A 23,234-nucleotide genomic window follows, 5' to 3' on the forward strand; every position below is an offset into this window, starting at 1 on the left:
ATCTGTGCAACACATTACCACCTCTCTAGCTTAAGGAAGCAATAAAACAGCATTTCATCCCTTTGAAACAACTGTGATTAGAAATGTTACGGCACATGAAAGAATGATGAACAAACACCGAGGCTATGCAGACTCGGATATGGCAGATACTTATAAAAAAATGAACAGAGTGAGCTGCCATTTCAAGGAAAACAACTGACAGTGTTTACTAACAATTATTAATTTTAATTTTTATAATTTGAATTTTCAAGCAAAAGTAGAATTTTGGGAAACTTAAATCTACCACTATGACTTGACAGCTTACTACAGACTTTTCTGATGAAATTAGTGGTAATACTAATGAATATGATTTTTAAATATTGTATAATAAAATGCATCAACATTTGGATCACCTGCATAATTTGCTTAACCAATATTTTTCAAATGACCAATGCATGTTATAAAATCATGTGTAAGTACAAATGAAGTGAAAGATCAGGGTGTTTTAAGGTAACAGAGTGTAATAATTTCATTGATATGGTTTCAGATTCCTCACTGCAACTAACTTTTAAGAAATTGCCACTTTTGGGGCGCCTGGGTGGCTCAGTGAGTTAAGTCTGCCTTCAGCTCAGGTCATGATCTCAGGGTCCTGGGTCAAGCCCCGAGGGCTCTCTGCTCAGCAAGGAGCCTGCTTTCCCCTCTCTCTCTGCCTGTCTCTCTGCCTACTTGTGATCTGTCAAATAAATAAATAAAATCTTTTTTTTTTTTTTTAAGATTTTATTTATCAGAGAGAGAGAGGGAGAGAGCGAGCACAGGCAGACAGAATGGCAGGCAGAGGCAGAGGGAGAAGCAGGCTCCCCGCCGAGCAAGGAGCCCCATGTGGGACTGGATCCCAGGACGCTGGGATCATGACCTGAGCCGAAGGCAGCTGCTTAACCAACTGAGCCACCCAGGCGTCCCTACATAAATAAAATCTTAAAAAAGTAAGTAAGAAAGAAGCAAGCAAACAAACAAACTGCCACTTTGGGGCGCTTGGGTGGCTCAGTCGTTAAGTGTCTGCCTTCAGCTTAGGTAGTGATCCCAGGGTTCTGGGATTAAGCCCCGCACCGGGCTCCTTGCTCCATGGGAAGCCTGCTTCTCCTTCTCCCACTCCCCCTGCTTGTATTTCCTCTCTCACTATGTCTCTCTCTCTGTCAAATAAATAAATAAATAAACTGCCACTTTGTCCAGTGTTTGTGTAGCACCAAAGAACACCCATAATTACCTGAAAAAGCCATTTAACTTACTCCTTCTTTCTCCAAGTACATATTGCAACAGATTAAATGAAATAGTAAATATGAGAATGCAGCTGTTTTCTATTAAGCTAGAAGTTGGAGATTTGCAAAAATAATAAACAATGCTATTCCTCTTATTATTTAACTTGGAAGATGTATTTTTCATAAAAATGTGTTATTTAGGGGCACCTGGGTGGCTCAGTGGGTTGAGCCTCTGCCTTCAGCTCAGGTCATGGTCTCAGGGTCCTGGGACCGAGCCCCACATTGGGCTTTCTGCTCATCAGGGAGCCCTTCCTGCCCCCCTTCCTCTCTGCCAGCCTCTCTGTCTACTTGTGATCTCTCTGTCAAATATATAAATAAAATCTTTAAAAAACATGTGTTATTTATGTTAACAGGTACAGGATTTACAATTGTACTTTAACTAATAAGCATTTAAAAATTAATTTCTAAAACAGTAAATCCCAACAGATATAACACATTGGAATCCTCAATAATTTTTAGAAATATAAATGAGTCCTGGGGCACCTGGGTGGCTCAGTTATTAGGCACTTGCCTTTGGCTCAGGTCAGGATCCCAGGGTCCTGGGATCCAGCCCCGCACTGGGTTCCCAGCTCAGTGGAAAGCCTGTTTCTCCCTCTCCCACTCTCCCTGCTTGTGTTCCCTCTCTTGCTGTCTCTCTCGTAAAAAAAAAAAAAAAATCTTAAAATAATATATATATACACATATACATATAAATGTGTGTATATAGATAGACAGATAGATACACACACACACATACTGAAACCACAAAATTTGAGAATCACTGGCTTAGGCAAATCATTCAGGTACTATGGGATTTAATTTCCCAGTCTATATCATTGAGCATTGTCCTCAAACATGGGTGTCTGGGAGAACACCAAGAGCTTGTTCAAAATGAGTACACGTCAGGCTCCAATCCAGACCCTTTGAATAAGTATGTTCAAGAGAAGAGGATGGACTTTAATAGTATGAACCTCTATGTCAGGCTTTACAACTCAAGAAAATGCTGGAGAAAAAAATGATGGTAAAGCCTTATTACAGAAAACCGACACTTTGCATTTCTCCATGATTGCCTTCCTTTTAAAATATCAAATTAAAATTTCAATCTAGTTTTTTTGTTTGTTTGTTTGTTTTTTGACTAACAGTTAAAAACAAGAGCAAAGGGTGCCTGGCAGTTGGTTGAGTGACTGCCTTCGGCTCAGGTCATGATCCTGGAGTCCCGGGATTGAGTCCCACATCAGGTTCCTAGCCATGGGGAGCCTGCTTCTCCCTCTGACCTTCTCCCATCTCATGATCTCTCTTACTGTCTCTCAAATAAATAAATAAAATCTTAAAAAAAAAAAGAGCAAATTTTTTTGTGGTTTATTAGTCATAAATGGCTCCCTCACATTTTCTCAGATTACACTATATATAAAAGTTGTATCACCAAGTCTCAAACACTTTCAACATAACTGATCACAAAGGGGAAGAATTCCCTACAAAGGAATGTTTAGAAATGCTGGCAAAAAGCAGAAGTATTCTAATAGTGAAATTTCAGCTATTCTCTATGGTAAAAAAATAGTCAGTTGAAGGTTGAGGTATCTGCTTAAGGAGAAATCTGGTTTGCTTCACATTCTGGGGAAGCTGATACATCCAGAAAACAGATCCTTCATTTATTTTTTTTTAAACTTTTTTGGACTTTGTTTATTTATTTTAAAGATTTTATTTATTTATTTGACAGACAGAGATCACAAGTAGGCAGAGAGAGAGGAAGAAGCAGATCCCCCGAGGAGCAGAGAGCCTGATGTGGGGATCGATCCCAGGACCCTGGGATCATGACCTGAGCCCAAGGCAGAGGCTTTAACCCACTGAGCCACTCAGGCACCCAAAACAGAGCCTTTAAATAAGTTTATTTTAAACCCATTGCAACTGTTGTCTTCAGCACCTGAACTCTTGCCAGGTACTTCTTTAAGAAAAAACAATATTTTATTTATTTATTTGACAGAGAGAGACACAGCGAGAGAGGGAACACAGAAAGGGGAAGTGGGGGAAGCAGGCTTCCCGCCAAGCAGGGAGCCCAATGCGGTCCTCAATCCCAGAATTCTGGGATCATGATTTGAGCCAAAGGTAGACACTTAAGACTGAGTCACCCAAGTATTTCTGAGGTCAATTTGTCTCACCATAGTCTGCCTTCAAACATACATTAATCGTATCACTATTTATTTATTTATTTATTTATTTATTTATTTAAGAGAGAGCTTGAGTACATGAGCAGGGGAGGGGAGGTGCAGAGAGAGAGTGAGAGAAAGAATTTTTTTTTTTTTTAAAGATTTTATTTATTTGTCAGAGTGAGAGAGGGAGAGAGAGCGAACACAGGCAGACAGAATGGCAGGCAGAGGCAGAGGGAGAAGCAGGCTCCCTGCCGAGCAAGGATCCCAGGATGCTGGAATCATGACCTGAGCCAAAGGCAGCTGCTTAACCAACTGAGCCACCCAGGTGTCCTGAGAGAGTGGAAGAATTTTTTTTTTTTTTTTTTGAGCGGAAGAATCTTAATCAGGCTTTGTGCTCAGTACAGAGATTGAGGCTGGGTCAATTGCACAACCCGGAGATCATGACTTAAGCCAAAATCAAGAGTCAGATGTTTAACCAACTGAGCCACCCAGGAATCCCACTTATCTTTTTTTTTTTTTTTTTTTAAAGATTCTATTTATTTGAGAGAGAGAGAGAGAGAGAGACAGCAAGTGTGGGCTGGGGCAGAGGAAGAGGGACAGATACACTCGGCACTGAGTGTGGAGCCTGACACTGTGCTTGATCCCATGACCCCAAGATCATGACCTGAGACAAAATCAAGGGTCTGATGCTCAACCCACTAAACCATCCAGGGGCCCCCACTTTTAACCATATTTGTGAGCCCATGTATCAGTATCATTAAATGGCAGCTGACCCAGATTTGTAACCCCATTCTTTAAATAGGCCATGAAAAGTCTTATTTCTTACTATACAAAGATACAGTTAAACTCTGGGATTAGAAAATAAGCAGGGTGAGGGGCGCCTGGGTGGCTCATCGGGTTAAATCCTCTGCCTTGGGCTCAGGTCATGATCCCAGGGTCCTGGGATCAAGCCCTGCATCGCATTGGGCTCGCAGGGAGCCTGCTTCCTCCCCTCCTCTCTCTCTGCCTGCCTCTCTGCCTACTTGTGATCTCTCTCTCTCTGTCAAATAAATAAAATCTTAAAAAAAGAAAGAAAGAAGGAAAGAAAGAAAGAAAAAGAAAGGAAAAGAAAAGAAAAGAAAAGAAAAGAAGCAGGGTGTTGTATTTATCAACTGATATAAAAGAGGTCTCCTAGAATTGTGTTCAAGGCTCTTTTCTCCTCTACCCTCTTTTGAGTTTACCTGAAGCATCTCTCCAAAGTAAAAGCAAAATGTATTTTTAAAATAACAGCATTTGGGGGAGGGGGTATTATGTGCCATTCTCCCATAGCCTACCTAAACACTGACAATATACACCAGAAAAGAGATGAAGGACAGTCTAGGCACCTTAATTATTGATTATTAAAAACACGGGGAAAACATTCTCCCTTACTGGATGTACCTCTACTTTCCCTATACATAAGGTGAAAAGACAAAATCTGATTCAACTTGTCTCTTAGGATTTTGGAGATTAATAAAGTAACAAAGCACCCACTCCCCTTCCCAAACAAACATACTAGAACTCTGAATAACTGTGTCTTAATAACTAATGAAGTGCTTGAGCTCTCGACAACAAAGTACTCTATTATCACAGAGTAATTACAGAGAATTTGGGTGGGGCAGTTCTGTTTCACAGTTTCAAAGCGTGTGTGAAAATAGATGCTTAAGAGCATGTCAACTGGAATGGGTGGGTCAAATGGCACGATGAAGATGTGGTCCCGACAGCCAAAAATGTTAAAATTGCTGGGGGTAAGCCACAGAATGTCTTTTTCTACATATGTTTAAGAGAAAGAAGTACTTTTGGGAAGAGAGAAAAGAATGGGATAATCTTGGGCGCCTGGGTGGCTCAGTGGGTTAAGCCGCTGCCTTCAGCTCAGGTCATGATCTCAGGGTCCTAGGATCAAGGCCCGCATCGGGCTCTCTGCTCAGCAGGGAGCCTGCTTCCCCCTCTCTCTCTCTGCCTGCTTGTGATCTCTCTCTGTCAAATAAATAAATAAAATCTTAAAAAAAAAAAAAAAAAAAGAATGGGATAATCTCTGCTGGCTCGAGGAAATCTGTGAGGACAGGTGAAACCTAACGAGAAGGAGAAATGGAATTGAAGAGTCCATGTTCTGACGAATACCCCCCCCCCCACCATGTTTCTATTGCATACGTCTCCACCGGCCGCCAGCTGTACAAACAACTGTGCATCAACTGGGGGCGGAGCCCGTACTACTCTTGCTCCGATTACCGAGCTCACTCAAAATCTTTAGGCTACTACTGAGGTCAGAGAATTGAGAGTCCCCGTTTTTTCCTTCATTACAAATCTTCCAGTTCCAAACAGCAACGTTGTCTTTCTGGAAGAGTCAACGGCGGCAAAGAGCCAAGGCCGCAGCCCCAAACCCGGACTCCGGGCTGCCCCCTGGCGGTCACCTCCATGGCCTTCGCTTCCCTGGGTCCAGCTCCCCAGTCCCAGGTCTTACACCCACCCCCTTCTTCACCTCCCAGTCCCCTCCCCTTCCTCCCAGCAACATCCCCTTCCTCTTCATCCCCCCCTCCCCGAGCTGCCCCCGCTCCCGTGAGGGGCGCCGCTCTGTCTGCACCCAGAAGTCTGGGGCTGGGCTGGGAATAGTTGCAACTTCTCACAGCAGTCTCCATTCCAGCCCCGAGGCCCCCCAGAGTCCAGACGTCGTCTTCTTCCCCCTCACCTCCTCGTCCGGGACGCTGCCGGCCGCGCTTTCACCGAGCCCGCCAGTTTGGTCCCGTTTCTTTCTCTAGTTAACACTCCCTGTCACTGACAGTTACTTTTTGGCCTTTTCATATATGTATATTTTGGGGGCCTTTAACCCCCCCTCGTGGAGAAATGGAGGCAACAAAATGGCGGACCCGGAAGTGAAGACTAAGCGAATACAATCTTTGGCGGAGGGATCTATGAAGAGAAAATGATCAGAAAAACCAAATTTACATTCGAACCGAAGAGCAATGCAACTCGAGGATCATAGTCTATCCATCGAAGGGTTTCTGAGGTGGAAAAGGGTGTATCCGAGATAACCCAGGCGGGACTATTTAACGAGGCGGAGGATTGTTGATTACGTGTCTTACGTGTCGTATAGTTCCGGTAGGGGACGGACCTGATGGTTCCTTTTGGCGCCAAGAACGGGGGGACGTGTCGATGATGGTTCGGGGCCAGTGTGGGTCCCGAGCTTTTTTGGTACCCTGACTGGGGGGCCCTAAGGTTGACGGGAAAACCTTGTTTCCCTGTTTCAGCCTCAGGTGAAGCACCTGGGACGTCCCCGGCTTTGCGCGCGAATTGAACGCTAGTACCCTGACGGTCCTATTTCCAAATTTACAGCATGAATATAGGGAGCCCCGAACTAATCTGTCTCCTCAGAGCAGTGGACCAGATAATAGATTCATTTCTTTTTAGAGGCTTGGAAGGGGATACCGTTTGAGTTTGCAGGTCCACTTAGATTTTACATACCAAACGATTCTCTTCACCCCACCCATGGTCACTACCTAAGGGCTGCGAGAAATCGGGAAAGAAGCCCTTCAAAAATAAGTGAACATAGGAAAGGACATGTCACGGCTCCACTCTGTATTAAATTTTGGCTTTTGTGTTCTATGGTGGGCCTTTCAAAGCCCAAGATTTTCGTGTTTTTTTTTTTTTTTTTTTTTTTAACTTGCTAGTGTCATCTTTCAAGTATTTACGGTATACTCCCCATCTAAGATCCATTTTGATATTTACGGCTTCCCTTTTTGAGAGTCAAAATCTTGTTTCATTCCTGTTTACATCCTCTGTAAAAGTTCAAATAGTAGGTTTTTTTTTTTTTATTATTTGTTAATGAGATGAGACAGATAACACATTTGGGTGAATTGGTTTCTTAGGCAACTAGACTTACCACCTCAGTATGTTGGTAGCCAGTGTGCAAGTAGAAAAGTGGTTGGTTGCCCCCTTTCTTCCTAGCGGAAGGGGAAAGAGAGGCTAATTTCGGGGGTCTATACTGCTTTTCTTTGAAGTGAGAGAAAACTAGAATCCAGTCCTGGGATTGAATGTCTTTATTAAAGAAATGAGTAAATGGCAGCACAAATCAGCAGCAATAATTTTGGAAGGAATGAGGGGACAAGGTGTATGGTCATAAATGTGATTATTTCATGGTCTCAAGGTAGCTGAAGAAGTGTGCCTGAGGCCCACTGATCGGTATTACACATTGCAGATGCAAGGCAAGACTAAAACACTAAAGGCCAAACCCTATGCCTTTCAGAAGCCGAATCAAAACCTTACAGATTATCACAGTAGTCAGTAAGATTGCATCTTAAGAATTGAAATTGGAGTCATTTTCCTCAGAGTTTTCAGTTAGGAGCAAAGCTACAAAGTGAGTAGGCTTGAAGGAGGAACACCCTTATGAGAATGTAGTTATTTTTGAAATGATTCAGTGCTTTCCCCTATTTTAATTTTCCATGATGTATTACTTCCTTTGTTTTATACTTTTAACTATCCCCAATTTCTCTGAGAAAACATATATTACAAGGAGCAGGATCAAATAGCAAGAGACTTATCACCTTAGCCATTTAGAAATCCTACTGTCTTATCGCAGATAATCTCAAATGAAAACTTCTAAGGTTTTCAACAACGGTGGAAGAAAGATTTATGTTTACTGATCTGGAGCAGGAAATTAGGTTTAAGCAATCTCTAAAGCTGATTAAAATGAAGTAAAAAAAATCCACCCTCCATTTTGTACCATTGTACTACTCTCTGGTGCCCTCTCTGGTTCCCTAGAACAAGGCTTGTTTTCTGGAATTAGTTGGGGCCCTGGTGGAGGGAGGAGGAATCCCTGTGATACAATACTCCATTGCTCAAACCCTTTTCTTTGTGGCTTAAGGGCTTTTGAGAGAAACTGATAAAATAGAGAGATAGATAAATAAATAGATAAATAATTAATTAAATAAATAAATACAACACAACTCTGGCAGATTAATCAGCACCACCTCAACACAATAGAGGGGAGAGAGCAAGATTAATAGGAGAAAAGGGTAGAAAGGAAGGGGCTTGAAAGGGAAGACAGTGACAGCAGGTGGTGGGAAAGAGAAGTCTTGGGCTTAAAGCAAGTCCAAATCAAAGGAGTGGATGCTAGCAATGGGAGCTCTCCAGAAGTTGAAGGTGCTGTATTCAAGGAGGGAATCGCCTTCGGAGTTTTTCTCCTGTTCTCCAGTTGCTTGCCCGGTCATTTTGCCAGCGCTGCCGTCTTTGATCTTGTAGATGGATGTATCTGACAGACCCAGGCCTTCCAGCTCCGACAGATCCAATTCTGGAATGGGCATCCTCCAGAAAAGAAAGGAGCTGTACTGGCTACTCACAGGATCCCTCATAACTTCCTAGAAAGAAACCACTTGTTAGTGTTCATGCTACAGCAACCTCTTCATGTTCCATGGCCTTTCCTTATTAAAAACTTCACATCCTAATTCCCTCTGTACATGATCCAAGTTCCCCAGAACAAGCTTTGGGACCCCCTACCTTTATTACCATTTTCTACCATTTCCTAACTTCTCCCCATCTTGGAATGACTTGCTTCACTGCCTACTTCTTTTTTTTTTTTTTTTTTTTAAAGATTATTTATTTATTTATTTATTTGTCAGAGAGAGAGAGAGAGCGAGCACAGGCAGACAGAGTGGAAGGCAGAGTCAGAGGGAGAAGCAGGCTCCCTGCGGAGCAAGGAGCCCGATGTGGGACTCGATCCCAGGACGCTGGGATCATGACCTGAGCTGAAGGCAGCTGCTTAACCAACTGAGCCACCCAGGCGTCCCAGACTGCCTACTTCTTCAAGTCAATTTGGGTCTGGTTCTCAAGGCCTTCTAGAATCTGGTCCCAATCTTCCTAGCAGTAGCACATTCTCTACTAGTTATGCTCATTCCTGTCTTGCTTAACTTTCTCTACTCTCTGCTTTTTTACTCTATTCTCCCATTTTTTTGTTGTTGTTGTTTTAATTTACTAGATTCCCAATTTATTATAAAAGACTATAACCAAGAACAGCAGATGGAAGAGATGCACAAGGCCAGGGGTATAGGGAAAGGGTGCAGAGCTTCCATGCCCTCCCCAGGTGCACTGCTCTCCCACGTCTCCACATGTTTTCACCAACTTAGAAGCTCCTCTACTCTCCGTCTTAAAATAAGTACCCAAGTTTCAAGACTACTGGAAGAGTCCCTAGAATTCCCTAGGAATTCAAGTCCTTAGAGGAATCTTTCCCCCAAATCCTTATATTAGTAAATCCTTGACTTTTTCCTGATTTTGGCTTAATAGGTACCTCTAAAAAGGGCTTCCATGATATTTCTGCTTTCTGTTTTCCTCCCTGCCTTCTAAACCCTGCTATAAACTCAACTTTTCCAGGAGAACATCCTTAAACTTACTCAGCTCTCTCTATTCTGTATCTTCCAGCATCTCCACCAACACCCTGTATAGTTTTACCTATTACCAGTTTGGGGGCTACAGATCACTGTTATGTGTCTTGAATAGGGATAGTCTCTCTCCTTCAAGAAACAGAGTTTCCCTAAACGTAAAAACCAGTCGACTTTACACCTTCTTCACAAGTGCTGGGCTTTGCACACAATAAGACATTCAAGGCTGCTGATTAATTTTCTCCATTTTATACAATCCATACCTTGCCACCCCCCACCTATTAGCCCACAGATAAGCCCTAATAGTCTCTATTTCTCTCTAGCCTACCTCTCCTTCAAAACAAAACCCAGGTACTAAAAGAATTTTCCCATGCTCTAACAAGACCTTTTTTTCTCTGATCCCAATGCTAGATTATACCTGAGAGCAAATGGATTGGAAATCTCAGGTGAGGAGAGTAAGAGCTTAGATTGGAAGGAGAAAAGTCCCTCTTCAGAATTAGATACTTTTCCGTGTTTTAAGGAGTGCTCCTATCACCTTTTCTGCTCATTCCACCCACACCCTGGTGTTATATGACTATTATATCTCCTTCCCCCTGCTGGTTACTGGTTACAAGGGAAAGGGCCAAAGCCTTAGCTGAAATGTTCCCAAAGAAATAGAAAGAACATTCCATTGCCTCCAAAAATAGAACCCCCGTTTGAAAAGGCCTTCCTCCCAACGCACTCCATTGGCTCCTACCAGACCTTGAGGCTCAAAAATAGTGGCCTTAAATAGGTTCCCAACTGCCTCCATAAAATGTTAGGTGAACATGATAACCACTATACTACAGAAATTCTATAACCCCAGATAATGTGAACCATCTCAACTAGGGCCAAAAAAGAAAGCCTTAATCTAGAGCATGGTTATGTGTGATTATAGGGGCTTCAGGACTGGAGAGTAGGCAGACTAGGATGTTTTTAATGTTAAAAGTCAATTGTCAATTGCTCTTTCTCTTCTGACGTTTAGGCTCCAAAATAAACCCTGGGAACTGAGCATTACTCAGCAGAGAAGCTGCTTAGAAGGAGGGTTATATGGGGACTGGAACAGGGTGGGGGAGCATGTTAGAAAGGTGAGGTCATCATTCTATGCTATTCAGCTCTGATCATCTCCACAGTAATTTGCAGAGACATGTACAGAAAGGGAGCTACAAAAAATGGTTGTATCTCTCAGCCTACCAACTCCAGGCTTCAGTCTGGGACTACGGAGATTCCAAGATGCAAACCTCAGGAATCGTCAGTGTTACTGACTACAGACTGACCACAGGGATTTTTTTCCCCTTGTTTTTTCTGATTTCTTTTCTTTTCCTTTTTCTTTTCTTTCTTTCCTTCCTTCTTCCCTCCCTCCTTTCTTTCGTTCCTTCCTTTCTTCCCCCCTCCCCAAGATTACCAGTTATTTGCCTACCTTGCTGGCTTTTTTTTTAATATCCCCTCCCTTACCAGTCCCCTCCAGAGCAAGCTCAGTATAAATGCTGGGTACATGTACATTCTTTTTCTTTTTTTTTTAAAGATTTTATTTATTTATTGGACAGACAGAGATCACAAGCAGGCAGAGAGGCCTGAAGAGAAGCAGGCTCCCTGCTGAGCAAGACCCTGGGATCATGACCTGAGCCAAAGGCAGAGGCTTTAACCCACTGAGCCACCCAGGTGCCCCCGCATGTACATTCTTTAAAAAATAGAATCATGGAGGTGGGAAAGAACATACAATTTTAAAACTAGGAAACGTGTTAGGAGTGCCTGGCTGGCTCAGTCGTTGAACTGTGTGACTCTTGATCTTGGGGTTATGAGTTTGAGCCCCATGTTGGATGTAGAGATTACTTTCAAAAAGGAATAAATAAAATAAATATATTCTGTGCTATAACATAGTGTATATTTAGAAAGAAAGAAAGAATGTGAGAAATCATCTAGTAGGACTTCTGAAGCCTTCTAGGCAGTTGGACCCAGGTCTCATTCCCAATCTGGTCTTTTTTTGCTGTACTGTGAATAGATAGTTACCCACAGTTTTATATAATCCTATACCAATATTGTCAAAACTTGCAAGAATTGTTTTGGTTCCTGAAAAACAGATATTTAGTGGATTAGGTGTCGAATGTTCCCTGTGACTCTGATCTGAATGATGAAAATGCAAAAAAGGCAGTAGAGAGCAAGCTAGAATCTGAGACAGGGAAAAAGCTCTTTGACAAACTAACTCCTTTTCTTAAAACAGAGTATATATAAAAAGTGTCCGAACAATCCCTGAATGTCTGGCAGAGTGTATCTTGCAAATTAAAAATGCTAAAGGAAATTCTATGAAGCATTAAGTCACAAGACCTAAAATCTCTGGCTATGCCTTGACTCAGAGACTGTACAGAGGGTACAAATGCATTCTAGAAAGACACTCACACAAGCATGTATGGCATTTAAAATCAAGTCAAGAACACTGACTACACAGAAAATTTAAACAAAGCACCATCTACATTACATTACATTCATTAGTAATGAACTTTTGGTATTTAATATAGTATGGATTTAATTTCCAAATTTTGCAAGAGGTCCCTTTCCAGTAAGCTTTCTCTTCCCCTCCCCAAATGTTCTCCACCCATACATACCTCATCTTTCTTTACATCCCTTAAAGGGCTTGGACCACAATATACACTCAATAAATACGTCTAACTGTCCTTCATTTTAAATTAGCCAGATATTTTAGGCAAAGGTGATTTCTAAATATCACCATCTATTCTTAGAGATACATGATTAGCAAATGTATAGTATAAAAAGACACACTCTGAGCCACACAGACACACCCAAATACCCTTTGTCTAGACCCTCTGTGGGAATCCAAGGCCTGCCCAACAGGGCCTTGCTGTGTCATGCTGCCACCTTAAGGGGGGGTAGGGAGGAGGACAAGGGATGGTGGTTGGAGGGGATGGAAGCTCTCTGGCATCTCATTATATTTGCCTCATTCTGGTCTTGGATTTTCCTGTTGGTCATGTCCTTCCCTCATCTACTCCCAATGAGCTGCAAATAATCCTTTCCAGAATCTGGGACCATATGCACCTTTTGTGGGATGTACTGTTTTCAAAATGGGATCAGGCAATTCTCCAACACAACACAAAGGCCCCCACCTTCCTACTTCAAGCTGCCTCTTTCTTTGGAGCAAAGGTTTGTTACAGGGAGCGGGAGACTTAAAAGAGAGGTGGGGATTACTTTCAATATTATCTCATCCCTTCTCGCAAATTCCCTCCTATGGAGACAAATCAGTTTGGGGTGAAGGTAGACACACAATGGAACACGATGGGGAAAAAAAAAGTAAATATGGGGAAGTACAGGTTAGAGCAAAACAGAAGACTAGGGATTCATCAAAAAACACAAAAAACGTTAAACAATCAAAAAATTATAGCTTGAAAAAGATACAGATAACAACCGAGGATAATAAAATACATAAGACAGATTATAGGAAAATAGATACTTGAAATAAATGCTGAGAAATGATAGCTACATGTATATTGTTAGAAATTAATGTCTGTGGATTAGAAGGCAAGGATGGAGATCTTAGCAAAGAGATATAACAAGGGGACCAAAAAACCATTTATTGTTCATAGCGCCCCCTTCTCTCCTCTTGAGTTGTCCCAACCTTATCCTTATTTAGGGTCTTCAACCTAACCAGAAGCAGCTACTCTTCTATCTTTGCAACCCCTTGCCCCCATTCCCTCAATTAATTTACCTGTTATCAGTGAATTACTAGTGTGTTCCAAAGATGGACGGAGTACCTCGGGGGGGGGGGCTCCGGCGTCTGCTCTGGGCTGGAGAAAAAGAAAGCTGTTGGGGCTTTGACGGCTTTGTCTTCTCACTCCCTCTCCCTCTTCCGTGGCTGAGTCTATCTGTTCAGTCTCCCCCTGCAATGCAGCCCCTCCTCAGAAGGGCGGAAGGACTCCCCGCCCCCTCCTTGCCTGACTCGGCTAATTCAAATGATAGGTTCCAGAACACTTTAGGGAGGGAGAAAGGATTAAAGCATCTCCGTAGGCTTATTGGTCGGCACAATTATTCCCGAGCTCTTACAGCATCCCCATGCTGACTGGGGTGCAATGAATGAGCAGTTAATTGTCCCCTAATTTTAGGATTATGGATTAAAAAGCTTAGCTCTAGATAACAATAAAGGAGTGTCCCCTTATTCCCCAATTTAAGGATTTCAAGTTACGAAGTGTTTTATTTTTGAGAATCAGAAAAACCCTCCACCCCTTCCTCCAATCCCTACCCTCCTCTGGCGGCTCGCCTCCGCACCCTCACAATGAGTAAACCTAGCCCCGTTCCACTTTGGGTAGAGCACGAGAGAACTGGGCGGGTGGAGGGGGGGTGGGGTGGGTGGTGTGTGTGTGTGTGTGTGTATGTGTATGTTGGGGGGTGCCCCCGCGAATCTCTCAACTTGGCTGGCTCCGGGGGGTCGGAGGGGGGCTTCTATTGGTTTTGCCCCGCAAGGCCTGGCGCGCAAAGGGGACGTGCTACTGCGGACCGCGCAACTCCGGGGTCCGGCTCAGGAGAAAGCCCCCTCGTAGGCTCCAAGTCCCCAGTCCGTGCAGCAGGGGTGGCGGCCGTCGGGGGCTGCCAGGCCCTCCCACTGCCCCGCGCGGTGCAATGCCTCACCAGTCCAGCGGGGAGCAGTGCGCCCAGCTCCGGTCCGGACGGGTTTCGTAATCGCGTCGCCGCCGTTTCCGCCCTGAGCCAGCCCCACCTCTGCCGGCCCGCCCTGGGCTCCCCCGCCGCGCTGCGGAGCCAGGCCGGGAAGCCCACACTGGAGGGCCCGACGCCGGAGCCCCCCCACCCGCCGCAGCTGCACGCCTCGATGCCGGAGCGCTGCTGGTGAGACCGCCGCAGGTGAGACTCGGGCCCTGGTGCCCGGCCTGTGCTTCGGGGCGGAGGCGCACCGGATGCTGGGGGTGGGGGAGGAAGGAGGCCGGGGCCGCCGAGATGCTGGGTCGGTGGGAGAAGGGGTGCGCTCCCCGAGACACAGTCTCCGTCCCCTCCACCGTTCGTGTGCTGCTCAGGCCCAGGCCGCTGTAGAGTCGAGGGCAGGAAGGGACTGGGGTGTCGGGGTGCTGGGGGGGGGGCGCGGGGAGGCGAGAGGGGGAGAAGTTCTCCTCGAGACTCACCGAACTCCGTGGTGGCGTGGGCCGGACAGAGCAAGCCCAGTTGGGTCCTGGAAGGGCTGAGTCTGAGCCCGAAGCAACCACGGAAGACTGTGACAGAATCCGAAAAATTCACAGCGAGATCCCAGTCCTGATTCAGCTTTGGGAGGAGCGGAGGATTTCTGGGTAGAGTTGGGGAGTGGGTAGAAATGGAGTCTGTGGGACTGAATCTGCTGGGGAGGGAGCTTAGGGCCTACCTGTTTGCTCGTATGTGCCTCCCCCCCCCCCCAACCCCGCAAGACCTTTCTTGTCGGGGGAGGACAGAGTTGGTGCTGGGGCAGATGCCTGTCAGTTGACTGAAAAGTGCGTCTCCGCCTACTTCTCTGTTGCCCCTCAGCACCCCTCCACGTCTGGAGGTCTCTACAAGGAACCAGCTGCAGCCCCGGGCTTGGAGCCAGAGTTGCCCACTCTGTTCTCTCAATTCTCTTTCTCTTTCTCTTTCTCTTTCTCCAGCTGCTTCTTGTGAAGGCTTGTCGGGCAGCGGGTTGGAGGCCTTGAGGCTGAAGGCAGCGGGACCGGGAAAACCGGTTTCAGGCTAGGACAGGACCCGGGAACTACCTCTGTACATCCTTCCTCTCTGGAACCTTTCTCCCATCCCTCCTCCTGCTCACTCCCTAAGCCCCAGTGTGACCTTGGTGTCTCCTAGCTCCCTATTTCACCCTTCCTGTTTGGGACTCTGGCCCAGTTCTCAGTGCTACTTGTCTGTCAGGATAAGGCCTTATGTAGTCCAATCCTGATTCCTCCTGCTATTTTCGCAGCCCCTTCCCCTCCCCTGGGGGTGGGGGGCCCTAAAATAGTGGGCATTGAATTTGGGTGCCTCTTCTTCCTGCGCTTACCAGCTCAGGACTTCATTTTTCCTCAACCCGCTCTTCTCTAGATATTTGTAAAGAGGAGAGTGGCTCTTACTTCCTTTTCTGGCCCTGTCTCCCCCCCACCGCCCACATTCACCCTGCCCAGTCTTCTCCAGCTCTGACCCCACTGCCAAGTTTCAGAGACCCTTATGTTCTATGTCATAGGGAATGGAATTTCTTGGTCACTTCTCATCATCACTGGCCCTTTCGTGCCAAGTCCCACATAGACTTTCCCTCCACCCAGCTCTGGCTAGGTCCCTGGAAAGGGAACAGAAACGTCCTTGTTCCCTCCACTGCCCCTTTCCTTCCCTCTCCTCTCCCCTCTCCTCTCCTCTTTTCTCTCCTCTCCCCTCCCACCCTCCACTTCTGTCCACTGAGCTTTGTTCAGAACGGCTGTTAGGAGAGAGTCCATAGTCTGTACAGTCTGTCTGGTGGTATTGGGGGTTTCCTCTGATTCTTCATTGTTTTCTTCATTCCCCTGCCTGCAACCCTTACCAGCTGCCACAGGGTTTGCGACAAACCCTGTGACTGACTGACTGACTTCCCCACTGACCACAGCTCCCCTCTCTGGACAGCTGTGTTCTGACTTCCGCCCTGTCTCATTACTCCTCCCCTCCAGTGGTAGGAAGGGGAGTAAGCTGAGGCCGAGGCTTCTGGGTTCTTCTCTCCCCTTCAGGCTCTATCTTAGTGTGCCTGTGATCTCATCCCAGGGTTATTAAAAAAAAGTCCTGTCAGTTCTTAGATGAGTTTAGGATGTCAGAGCATTGGGGTTCCAGGCCTGGAAAGGAGGCCTCGAGATTTCTGTTCATGCTGGAGTGTAATTGTGAAACTGCCCTGTTGGGAATTTTTTTTTTTTTTTTTTGTAAGATTTTTAGTTACTTACTTGACAGACAGAGATCACAAGTAGGCAGAGAGGCAGGCAGAGAGAGAGAGGAGGAAGCAGGCTCCCCACTAAGCAGAGAGCCCGATGCAGGGCTCGATCCCAGGACCCTGGGATCATGACTTAGGCCAAAGGCAGAGGCTTTAACCCACTGAGCCACCCAGGCGCCCCGCCCTGTTGGGAATCTTTGAGGTTGCCTATATCATAGGCCTGGGGAAGTGCAGTGAGCACAGAGGAAACCCAGATGGGCCCTCCCCTGGCTGGCAGTGAGGAAAAGGGGAGGAAGTTCTTCCTTGGACACTAATGCTGTTATAAAGTTCCTTGTGTCTGGTTGGCTGATGAAGCTTGGGAATGGAAGTGGTGAGAAGGGAGGAAAGAACAGGTTCCAGCATGAGGGGAGGAGGCAGGTGGGGAGGCGTGGGCCTTATGGGGCCTGGGGCAGAGCAGAGTGGCACGATAGGACATGTGAAGAGGGTGGGGAGGCTGGAAAAAGATTCCTCGTGGAACAGTGACACCAAGTACACGTACCTACAACCAGTGTGCAAATGGTCTGTACCAGACACACATGCACAGAAATGGCTGTGCCACCAGAGTGCACACACAGGACACAGATAAACAAGCTGCAGACAGCCTTCAGGAAGGATCTCAAGGAACTGTTCGGTGACTTCTGGGACAGAGGTTGGATCTCAGCTGAGGGAAATGAGAAGGAGCAAGGTCAGGGAATCGAGAGGGAAGAAATTCCTCAGTGTAGAGGGAAGAAATTCCTCAGTGTAGGAAAAGTCTTTTTTGAGGTCCAAACTGCTGCAGTTAGTCACCCACAACCTGGCAGTCAAGGTCTCAGTCTTAAAGAAAATCTAGATGTTCAGGGTAAGGTAAGGAAAAAGGGAGGGACAAGGGCGGAGGTCTTGTTTGTGAGAACGAAAAACCACCATTTCCTCTTCAAAGTCACTTAATTGCCCCTCCCTTTCTGCCCTAAACCCAGGGAGAAGGAACGTGGGGCTTGTAGCACCCCCAAACTGTGCTCATTTCTGCCACTAGCCTTTGGCCTCTCCCATCCTCACCCTAAATGCTTCTGTCCCCTTCCTCTCCCTTGGTTCCAGCAGCTGCAGCGCCTCTAGCCCTTGGTGCCCTTCTGATTCTTTTCTTTCTCTGGGAGTCAAACTGGGAGGTCCTTCTGTTTAGAGGGGTTAGTGTTGGGTGCAGGACTTGGGCCTTCAAGGGAGAATGAGAAGATCTGGCCTCATCAGGAAGCTTGGCAAGGAGGGAGACATGGTAGAGGTGGGATTTCTCACTAACTTTCTTTTCTCTTCACTTTCTGCTCATCCAGGGTTCTGCGTCTGAGGAAGACATAACCTTGTGCCTGCTTGCTCAGCCTGGCCTGGCCCTGCTGACCCTCAGTCTGAGACGCTGACCCTCCCTGCCCAGCCAAGGGTACCTTGGACACTGCTGTCTCCAGACCCGTGCGGCTGAGTAGACTCAGGCTGTTGTCACACCTGAAGGGACGGAAGAGTGGGCAGTCAAGGCACCAGAGCAAGAGCCCTCTGGGGCCTCAGGCAGAGGAGTGAAACTGGAACCATCAGGGAACATGAGTGAATTTTGGCATAAATTGGGTTGCTGTGTGGTAGAGAAACCCCAGCCGGTGAGTCCCCCAGCCCCGACCCCCACCCTGGTGCACAAAGAATCTAGTTACCCGGGCCTGTGAGGCAGACACACCACCTACGATCTGGTGCCTAGAAGGCACGCTGCTTGCTTCCCTCTCCGTCAGGATAGTCTCTCTGGCCAGGCAGGTGTGTACTTGGAATCAAGGGGGACTGTGTGATGGAGGAAGTGAATTGTCCTAGCTATCACTTCCTGTTTTTGTCCATTCTGACTTGGGCAGGGGTTGTAGGTGGAGCTTAATACCTGTCAGTTTTTCCCATTGTTTCCTCATCAGCCAGAGGTGACTTGGATATGTCCTTTCTTTGTCTAGTATTCCCTCTGCAGGCCCCTGTCCTCACCACCCTCCCTATGTCCTTTCTGTCTATATGTTATTGGCTTTCATACTCTAGTGATTTCTTTGTTGTGATGCCACGTACCCTTGCCCGTTGGGCCCTTAGCTCTACCCCTATAGTGATTTTCAGGACTCTATTCCCTTCTTCCAGTTGTAGACCTAACTCCCCCCTGTCTTCTCTAAACAGAAGAAGAAAAGGAGACGAATTGACCGGACCATGATTGGGGAACCAATGAATTTTGTCCACCTGACTCACATTGGCTCTGGGGAGATGGGGGCCGGAGATGGACTTGCCATGGTAATGAGAGAATGAGGAGAGAGTGATATGGGATTGTGGCCTAGAGCCTTTCCCTTTTGCTGAAGTGTGGGCTGGGGACATGGTAAATACCCGGTGGGGAAGTAAGAAGCTAGGATTCTAGTCCTGGCCACCAGCTGCACAAACCTGAGACCTGGCATTTCAGGTCTCTGGCCTAGGCTCCCTTATTTTTACACTTAGCAGATTGTTCATCATCAGGATGGGGAATATATATGACCCAGGAGTTATTTGGAGGGCTTTTGCCAACAACCCAAACCCTTCTGTTAATTAAGAACTGCTATTCCAGGGCGCCTGGGTGGCTCAGTGGGTTAAAGCCTCTGCCTTCAGCTCAGGTCATGGTCCCAGGGTCCTGGGATCGAGCCCCACATCGGGCTCTCTGCTCAGCGGGGAGCCTGCTTCCTCCTCGCTCTCTCTGCCTGCCTCTCTGCCTACTTGTGATTTCTGTCAAGTGAATGAATAAAATCTTTAAAAAAAAAAAGAACTGCTATTCCAGTGCCATAGTAAGTTATATCATGGCTGGGTGTGTTGAGGCAGGAAGAAGGCTGCATACTCCTGTTCTAAATAACGCCAGATAACTCTCTTCTGCTCTCAACACAAGGGAAATGGGCCCGGACATAGTGAAGGAGGCTTTTCACTGATTGCAAAACTCAGAAAAATATGAGAGTCCTTCATGAGAGGTCTTAGTATTCAAAGACCCATTTTATCTCACTCTCATGAGAGTCAGTATGAAGGGAGACTTGGAGACTTCCTTGGAAGAATGGCTGTTGGTTTTAACCTTTTCTTTTTTTTTTTTTTTTTTTTTTTTTTTTTTAAAGATTTTATTTATTTATTTGACAGAGAGAAATCACAAGTAGTCGGAGAGGCAGGCAGAGAGAGAGAGGGAAGCAGGCTCCCTGCTGAGCAGAGAGCCCGATGCGGGACTCGATCCCAGGACCCTGAGATCATGACCTGAGCTGAAGGCAGCGGCCTAACCCACTGAGCCACCCAGGCGCCCGGTTTTAACCTTTTCAAATTGACTTTATTGCCAGGGAGATGGGGTGAGCCTCTTCATGGAGGGCACAGGGGAGATTGCTTGTGTGATACCTGGACTTGGGGTGAGGGTCTCCCATGTGCTTTTTCACAGACAGGTGCAGTTCAGGAGCAGATGAGATCCAAGGGAAACAGAGACAGGCCATGGAGCAATTCTAGGGGATTGTAGCTCCAATAGAAATGGTGAGTAGAGAAACCTGTTCAGTACCTCCAGCCCCTGTCAGCATCCTGATGCCTTACCTCGGAACCCTGATCTCTGCCAGAGTGGGAGGTGAGAGGAGGAAGAATGAATAAGAATGGAGGGGTCAAGAATTTCGGATGTAGAAAGGCAGAGAGAGAGGGAGGTACAGACAGAAATCAAGAGAAGAACACCCTGGAAATAGTCTAGAGTCTGTGCTAGGTGGTGCCTTCTCCCTGACTGCCTCAGTTTTCCTTGAGACTTATCTTCCTTCAATTTCTTTTTTAATCAGGCTCTGCTGTCTGAAGCCTCTGCTCTGTGTCCAGCCCAGAAGAGATGGTGCCCCCTCCTCGAACCAGTGACCCCAGGGCCCCTGTTTTCCCTTTTTGCCTATTAGTGCCTCAGAAGGCTTGGGGGCTGGACTCCCTCTCTTCCCTCTGGCTCTAGCCCCTCCTGGAGATGGGCTCAAGGCAGCAGGACTGACCAAATGACTACTGGTTGGCCAGAGGAGCTCAGCTGAAGCCCTGGACACTCTCAGATCTGAGATAGGAGTTTTCTGGGAACCTGGAAGGCATTCCCTTCTCCTGAATGACGGTCTAGGTGCCATCTGTTTTTAAACTCTTAACCTGGAACTCCTTAAATGGGGTAGGTGGGTGAGATTACCAAAGCTGAAGCCGGCTTTGCCGAGAAGCTCCTTACCTCCCTGCCCTTCTCCATTTTCCTCCTGGAATGAACTGAAACAGACATCAAGCAGGGGGTAGGAGGGTGACCACTGCCTAGTCTATATATTCTTTCTCTTTAGGTCCCAAAACTTAAGCTCGATTTCTCTCTGCCACTACCAGCTCTTTCTCCAGGAGGCCTCTGACCCTGTTTCTGCAGCATTGTGAGTTCTCCAACATCTTTTTAAATTGATTAAAAGTTTAATTTGAGTTCTCTTAATTACCCCCCTCTTTCTACTACCTCTGCCTTCAGCCCTACCCCCATTAGGAACCTTATTGTTTCCCACTGAATGAAAGCTAAGGTAAGAAGTGGGTCTTAACCTGATGGGATCCCATTTAAGTCTTGGGGACCTGGCCTGCCTTCTGCCAATCTCCCTGCTGGCTCAGGTGAGGAGGAAGAGGGATCTGGAGAGAAACTCAGAATGCTGCAAAACTAAGAGGCATGTTTGAGAATGTATATCCTAACCATTGAGGATGAGAGGCGTGGTAGGTTGAAAACAATCTGTGAGGTTAGGGATGTTAGATCCTCACCGCATGGGAGCAGAGAAACCTCCAGATTCCAAGGATTCTCAACCTCGGCTCTTCTTGACATTTGGGTTGGATAATTCTTTGTAATGGGGGACTGTCCTGCGCATTATAGGACGTTCAGTAGGGTGTCTGTCCTAGTTATGACAGCCAAAAATGTCCCCGGGTATTGCCAAATGTCTCCTAGGAGGCAAAATCACCCCTAAGTGAGAACCACTGCTCGAGAGTCCAGGTATTTCTCTCCAAAGTGTCTTCCCCACCCTACGCTCATCCCATCATTCACCCTAAGCCTGAGCCATGAGGAACCAGGCCCTCTTGCAAAGTAGGCTTACTAGGGCCGCACACAATGTTGAAAACAGCCCTTTATTTGATGTGTTGCTTGTGCTTTGCATGGGTTCATGTCTCTGGTGGATTGTACTGTTCTCCATTCTTCTCTGGAGGAGGGGTTCCTGAAGTGTGGAGGCATGAACTGAGCATGGGGAGATTGGGGAAGGGAGGGAGAAAAAAGGAGAGCCATAGACACCCAAGTTTATCCTCTGCAAACGTTAAGCTCCATTTCTGTGCTCTAGTCCTAGAACCAGACACAAATTAAGACTCAGGGAGTTTTGTCTGAAGACCAGGTCCCACTCCCCACCTGGCTGAAGAGTCTGTGTTAGGTGGGAAAATAGAGCAGGAGGAGGGTCTTTAGGCAGTTTGTTTTCTCAGGTGTTTTTTTTCTTCTGGCCCCTTACCTCGGAGTGGTTAGAAAGGCAGAACGAGACCGGTGAGCTCCTGCCGGCTCTTGACTGAGAGGATGGGGGTCTCTCATTAGCTCAGCAACAAGAAGCATCCTATTTGATGGTGAGGGTGTCAGGAAGGTGGGAACTAGGATCCACTCTGCTGAGTCTACCATCCATCCAGTTTGCCCTACCTGTAGTGACAGGTTCTGATTTTGTTCCAATTTCAGTGTATTTCCTGCCACTTTTCAGGGTCTAAGATTAGTCATACATTCCCAATTTACTCTGTTCCAGTGTAGCTAGTTGTTCTGAAAGTAGCTCATAGGTTGTCCTAAAGTAGCTTAATAACCTGAGGGTTATATTCAATCTGAAGGGGTCATAGGGGGGGAGGATGGGGGACTCATGGACTCTGGTCACCACGATCTACCGCCTTATCCTAATGCCTCTTCTTTGGCCATAGTCTTTGGTATTTTCTTGCCTTTAGCTACCTTTTCTAACGTGTATGCTACCATCACTTGAACTGTATTTAAGAGTGATGGCAAAGGGTTTGAGAGTCATAATTTATATTAAAAATGTGTTGGACTTTTAAATACATTTTTCAAATAAAAAATGTTTAAGCAAAGTAGTCACAGAGTAATCACTACAGGCATGTTTGGGGTCAAAGGATAAATACAGTTGATGAAGGTAACTGCTAAAAAGTAGCTGATGTGGAATTCTGTGCCATCTTCGCCCTTTGCAAGGACAGAAGGCCGAGTATTGTGAAGGCAAGGAGAAGACCACCAATATCTTCCAAGGGCTCAACTCCTTATTCTTCCTGTTCCCTCCTCTTGGCATTTATCTGAGATTTTTCAAGTCTTTAAACAATCACTTGTTTAAAAATGACTTTGGAAATGAAGCAGAGGAGGAACATCAACATTATGGAGGGGGGTATAAAATATGCTGGGGGACAAGGGGAGGGATCAGGCCCAATGCTGCTCGTTACACAGTTCAGTTTTACGGTTCAAGAGATTTCTGGTCTCCACCTCAGA

The 23,234-nt window shown here is 46.3% G+C and overlaps 3 protein-coding genes across 14 annotated transcripts in view; 1 reads left to right on the forward strand and 2 right to left on the reverse strand.

Annotated features, from left to right (window-relative positions):
- GABPB2 (GA binding protein transcription factor subunit beta 2) overlaps nucleotides 1-6,442 on the reverse strand; it is a 29,967-nt gene extending 23,525 nt beyond the window's left edge. For 2 of the 8 annotated variants that reach the window (XM_045083094.1, XM_045083093.1), the window contains exon 1: nucleotides 6,126-6,442. The gene's annotated coding sequence lies outside the window, so the exon portion shown is untranslated. The remainder of the gene's footprint in view (nucleotides 1-6,125) is intronic. The other 6 variants (XM_004776761.3, XM_004776760.3, XM_045083095.1 and 3 more) reach the window with 5 other exon arrangements.
- Nucleotides 6,443-7,458: 1,016 nt separating this feature from the next.
- MLLT11 (MLLT11 transcription factor 7 cofactor) lies at nucleotides 7,459-16,134 on the reverse strand. 5 transcript variants are annotated; one of them, XM_045083103.1, is made up of 4 exons: nucleotides 15,839-16,134; nucleotides 14,967-15,124; nucleotides 13,544-13,622; nucleotides 7,459-8,790 (listed from the first exon to the last, which is right to left on the reverse strand). In XM_045083103.1, the coding sequence occupies exon 4, from the start codon at nucleotides 8,782-8,784 to the stop codon at nucleotides 8,515-8,517; it is 270 nt and encodes an 89-aa protein (XP_044939038.1). In that variant the 5' UTR covers nucleotides 8,785-8,790; nucleotides 13,544-13,622; nucleotides 14,967-15,124; nucleotides 15,839-16,134; the 3' UTR covers nucleotides 7,459-8,514. The 5 variants fall into 5 exon arrangements, with proteins under 5 accessions (XP_044939038.1, XP_044939037.1, XP_044939036.1 ...); XM_045083102.1 differs by having other exon boundaries at nucleotides 15,245-16,134; XM_045083101.1 differs by having other exon boundaries at nucleotides 14,967-16,134.
- Nucleotides 14,553-22,831, forward strand: CDC42SE1 (CDC42 small effector 1). Its single transcript, XM_004776765.3, has 5 exons — nucleotides 14,553-14,691; nucleotides 18,061-18,372; nucleotides 18,911-19,021; nucleotides 20,163-20,251; nucleotides 20,539-22,831. The coding sequence occupies exons 2-4, from the start codon at nucleotides 18,319-18,321 to the stop codon at nucleotides 20,235-20,237; spliced, it is 240 nt and encodes a 79-aa protein (XP_004776822.1). The 5' UTR covers nucleotides 14,553-14,691; nucleotides 18,061-18,318; the 3' UTR covers nucleotides 20,238-20,251; nucleotides 20,539-22,831.
- Nucleotides 22,832-23,234: the final 403 nt, after the last annotated feature.

This window comes from Mustela putorius, unplaced genomic scaffold (assembly GCF_011764305.1).
Source record: "Mustela putorius furo isolate JIRA1106 unplaced genomic scaffold, ASM1176430v1.1 tig00000695_pilon_pilon_pilon, whole genome shotgun sequence".
NCBI classification, from domain to species: Eukaryota; Metazoa; Chordata; class Mammalia; order Carnivora; family Mustelidae; genus Mustela; species Mustela putorius.

What these genes read in the sequence shown, in the direction of transcription:
- MLLT11 (XM_045083103.1), bottom strand. Translation starts at nt 8,784, where the DNA reads ATGAGGGATCCTGTGAGTAGCCAGTACAGCTCCTTTCTTTTCTGGAGG.
- CDC42SE1 (XM_004776765.3), top strand. Translation starts at nt 18,319, where the DNA reads ATGAGTGAATTTTGGCATAAATTGGGTTGCTGTGTGGTAGAGAAACCC. An exon ending in TGGTAGAGAAACCCCAGCCG is followed by an intron (nt 18,373 to 18,910) that starts GTGAGTCCCCCA and finishes TTCTCTAAACAG; the next exon opens with AAGAAGAAAAGGAGACGAAT. An exon ending in CCGGAGATGGACTTGCCATG is followed by an intron (nt 19,022 to 20,162) that starts GTAATGAGAGAA and finishes GCTTTTTCACAG; the next exon opens with ACAGGTGCAGTTCAGGAGCA.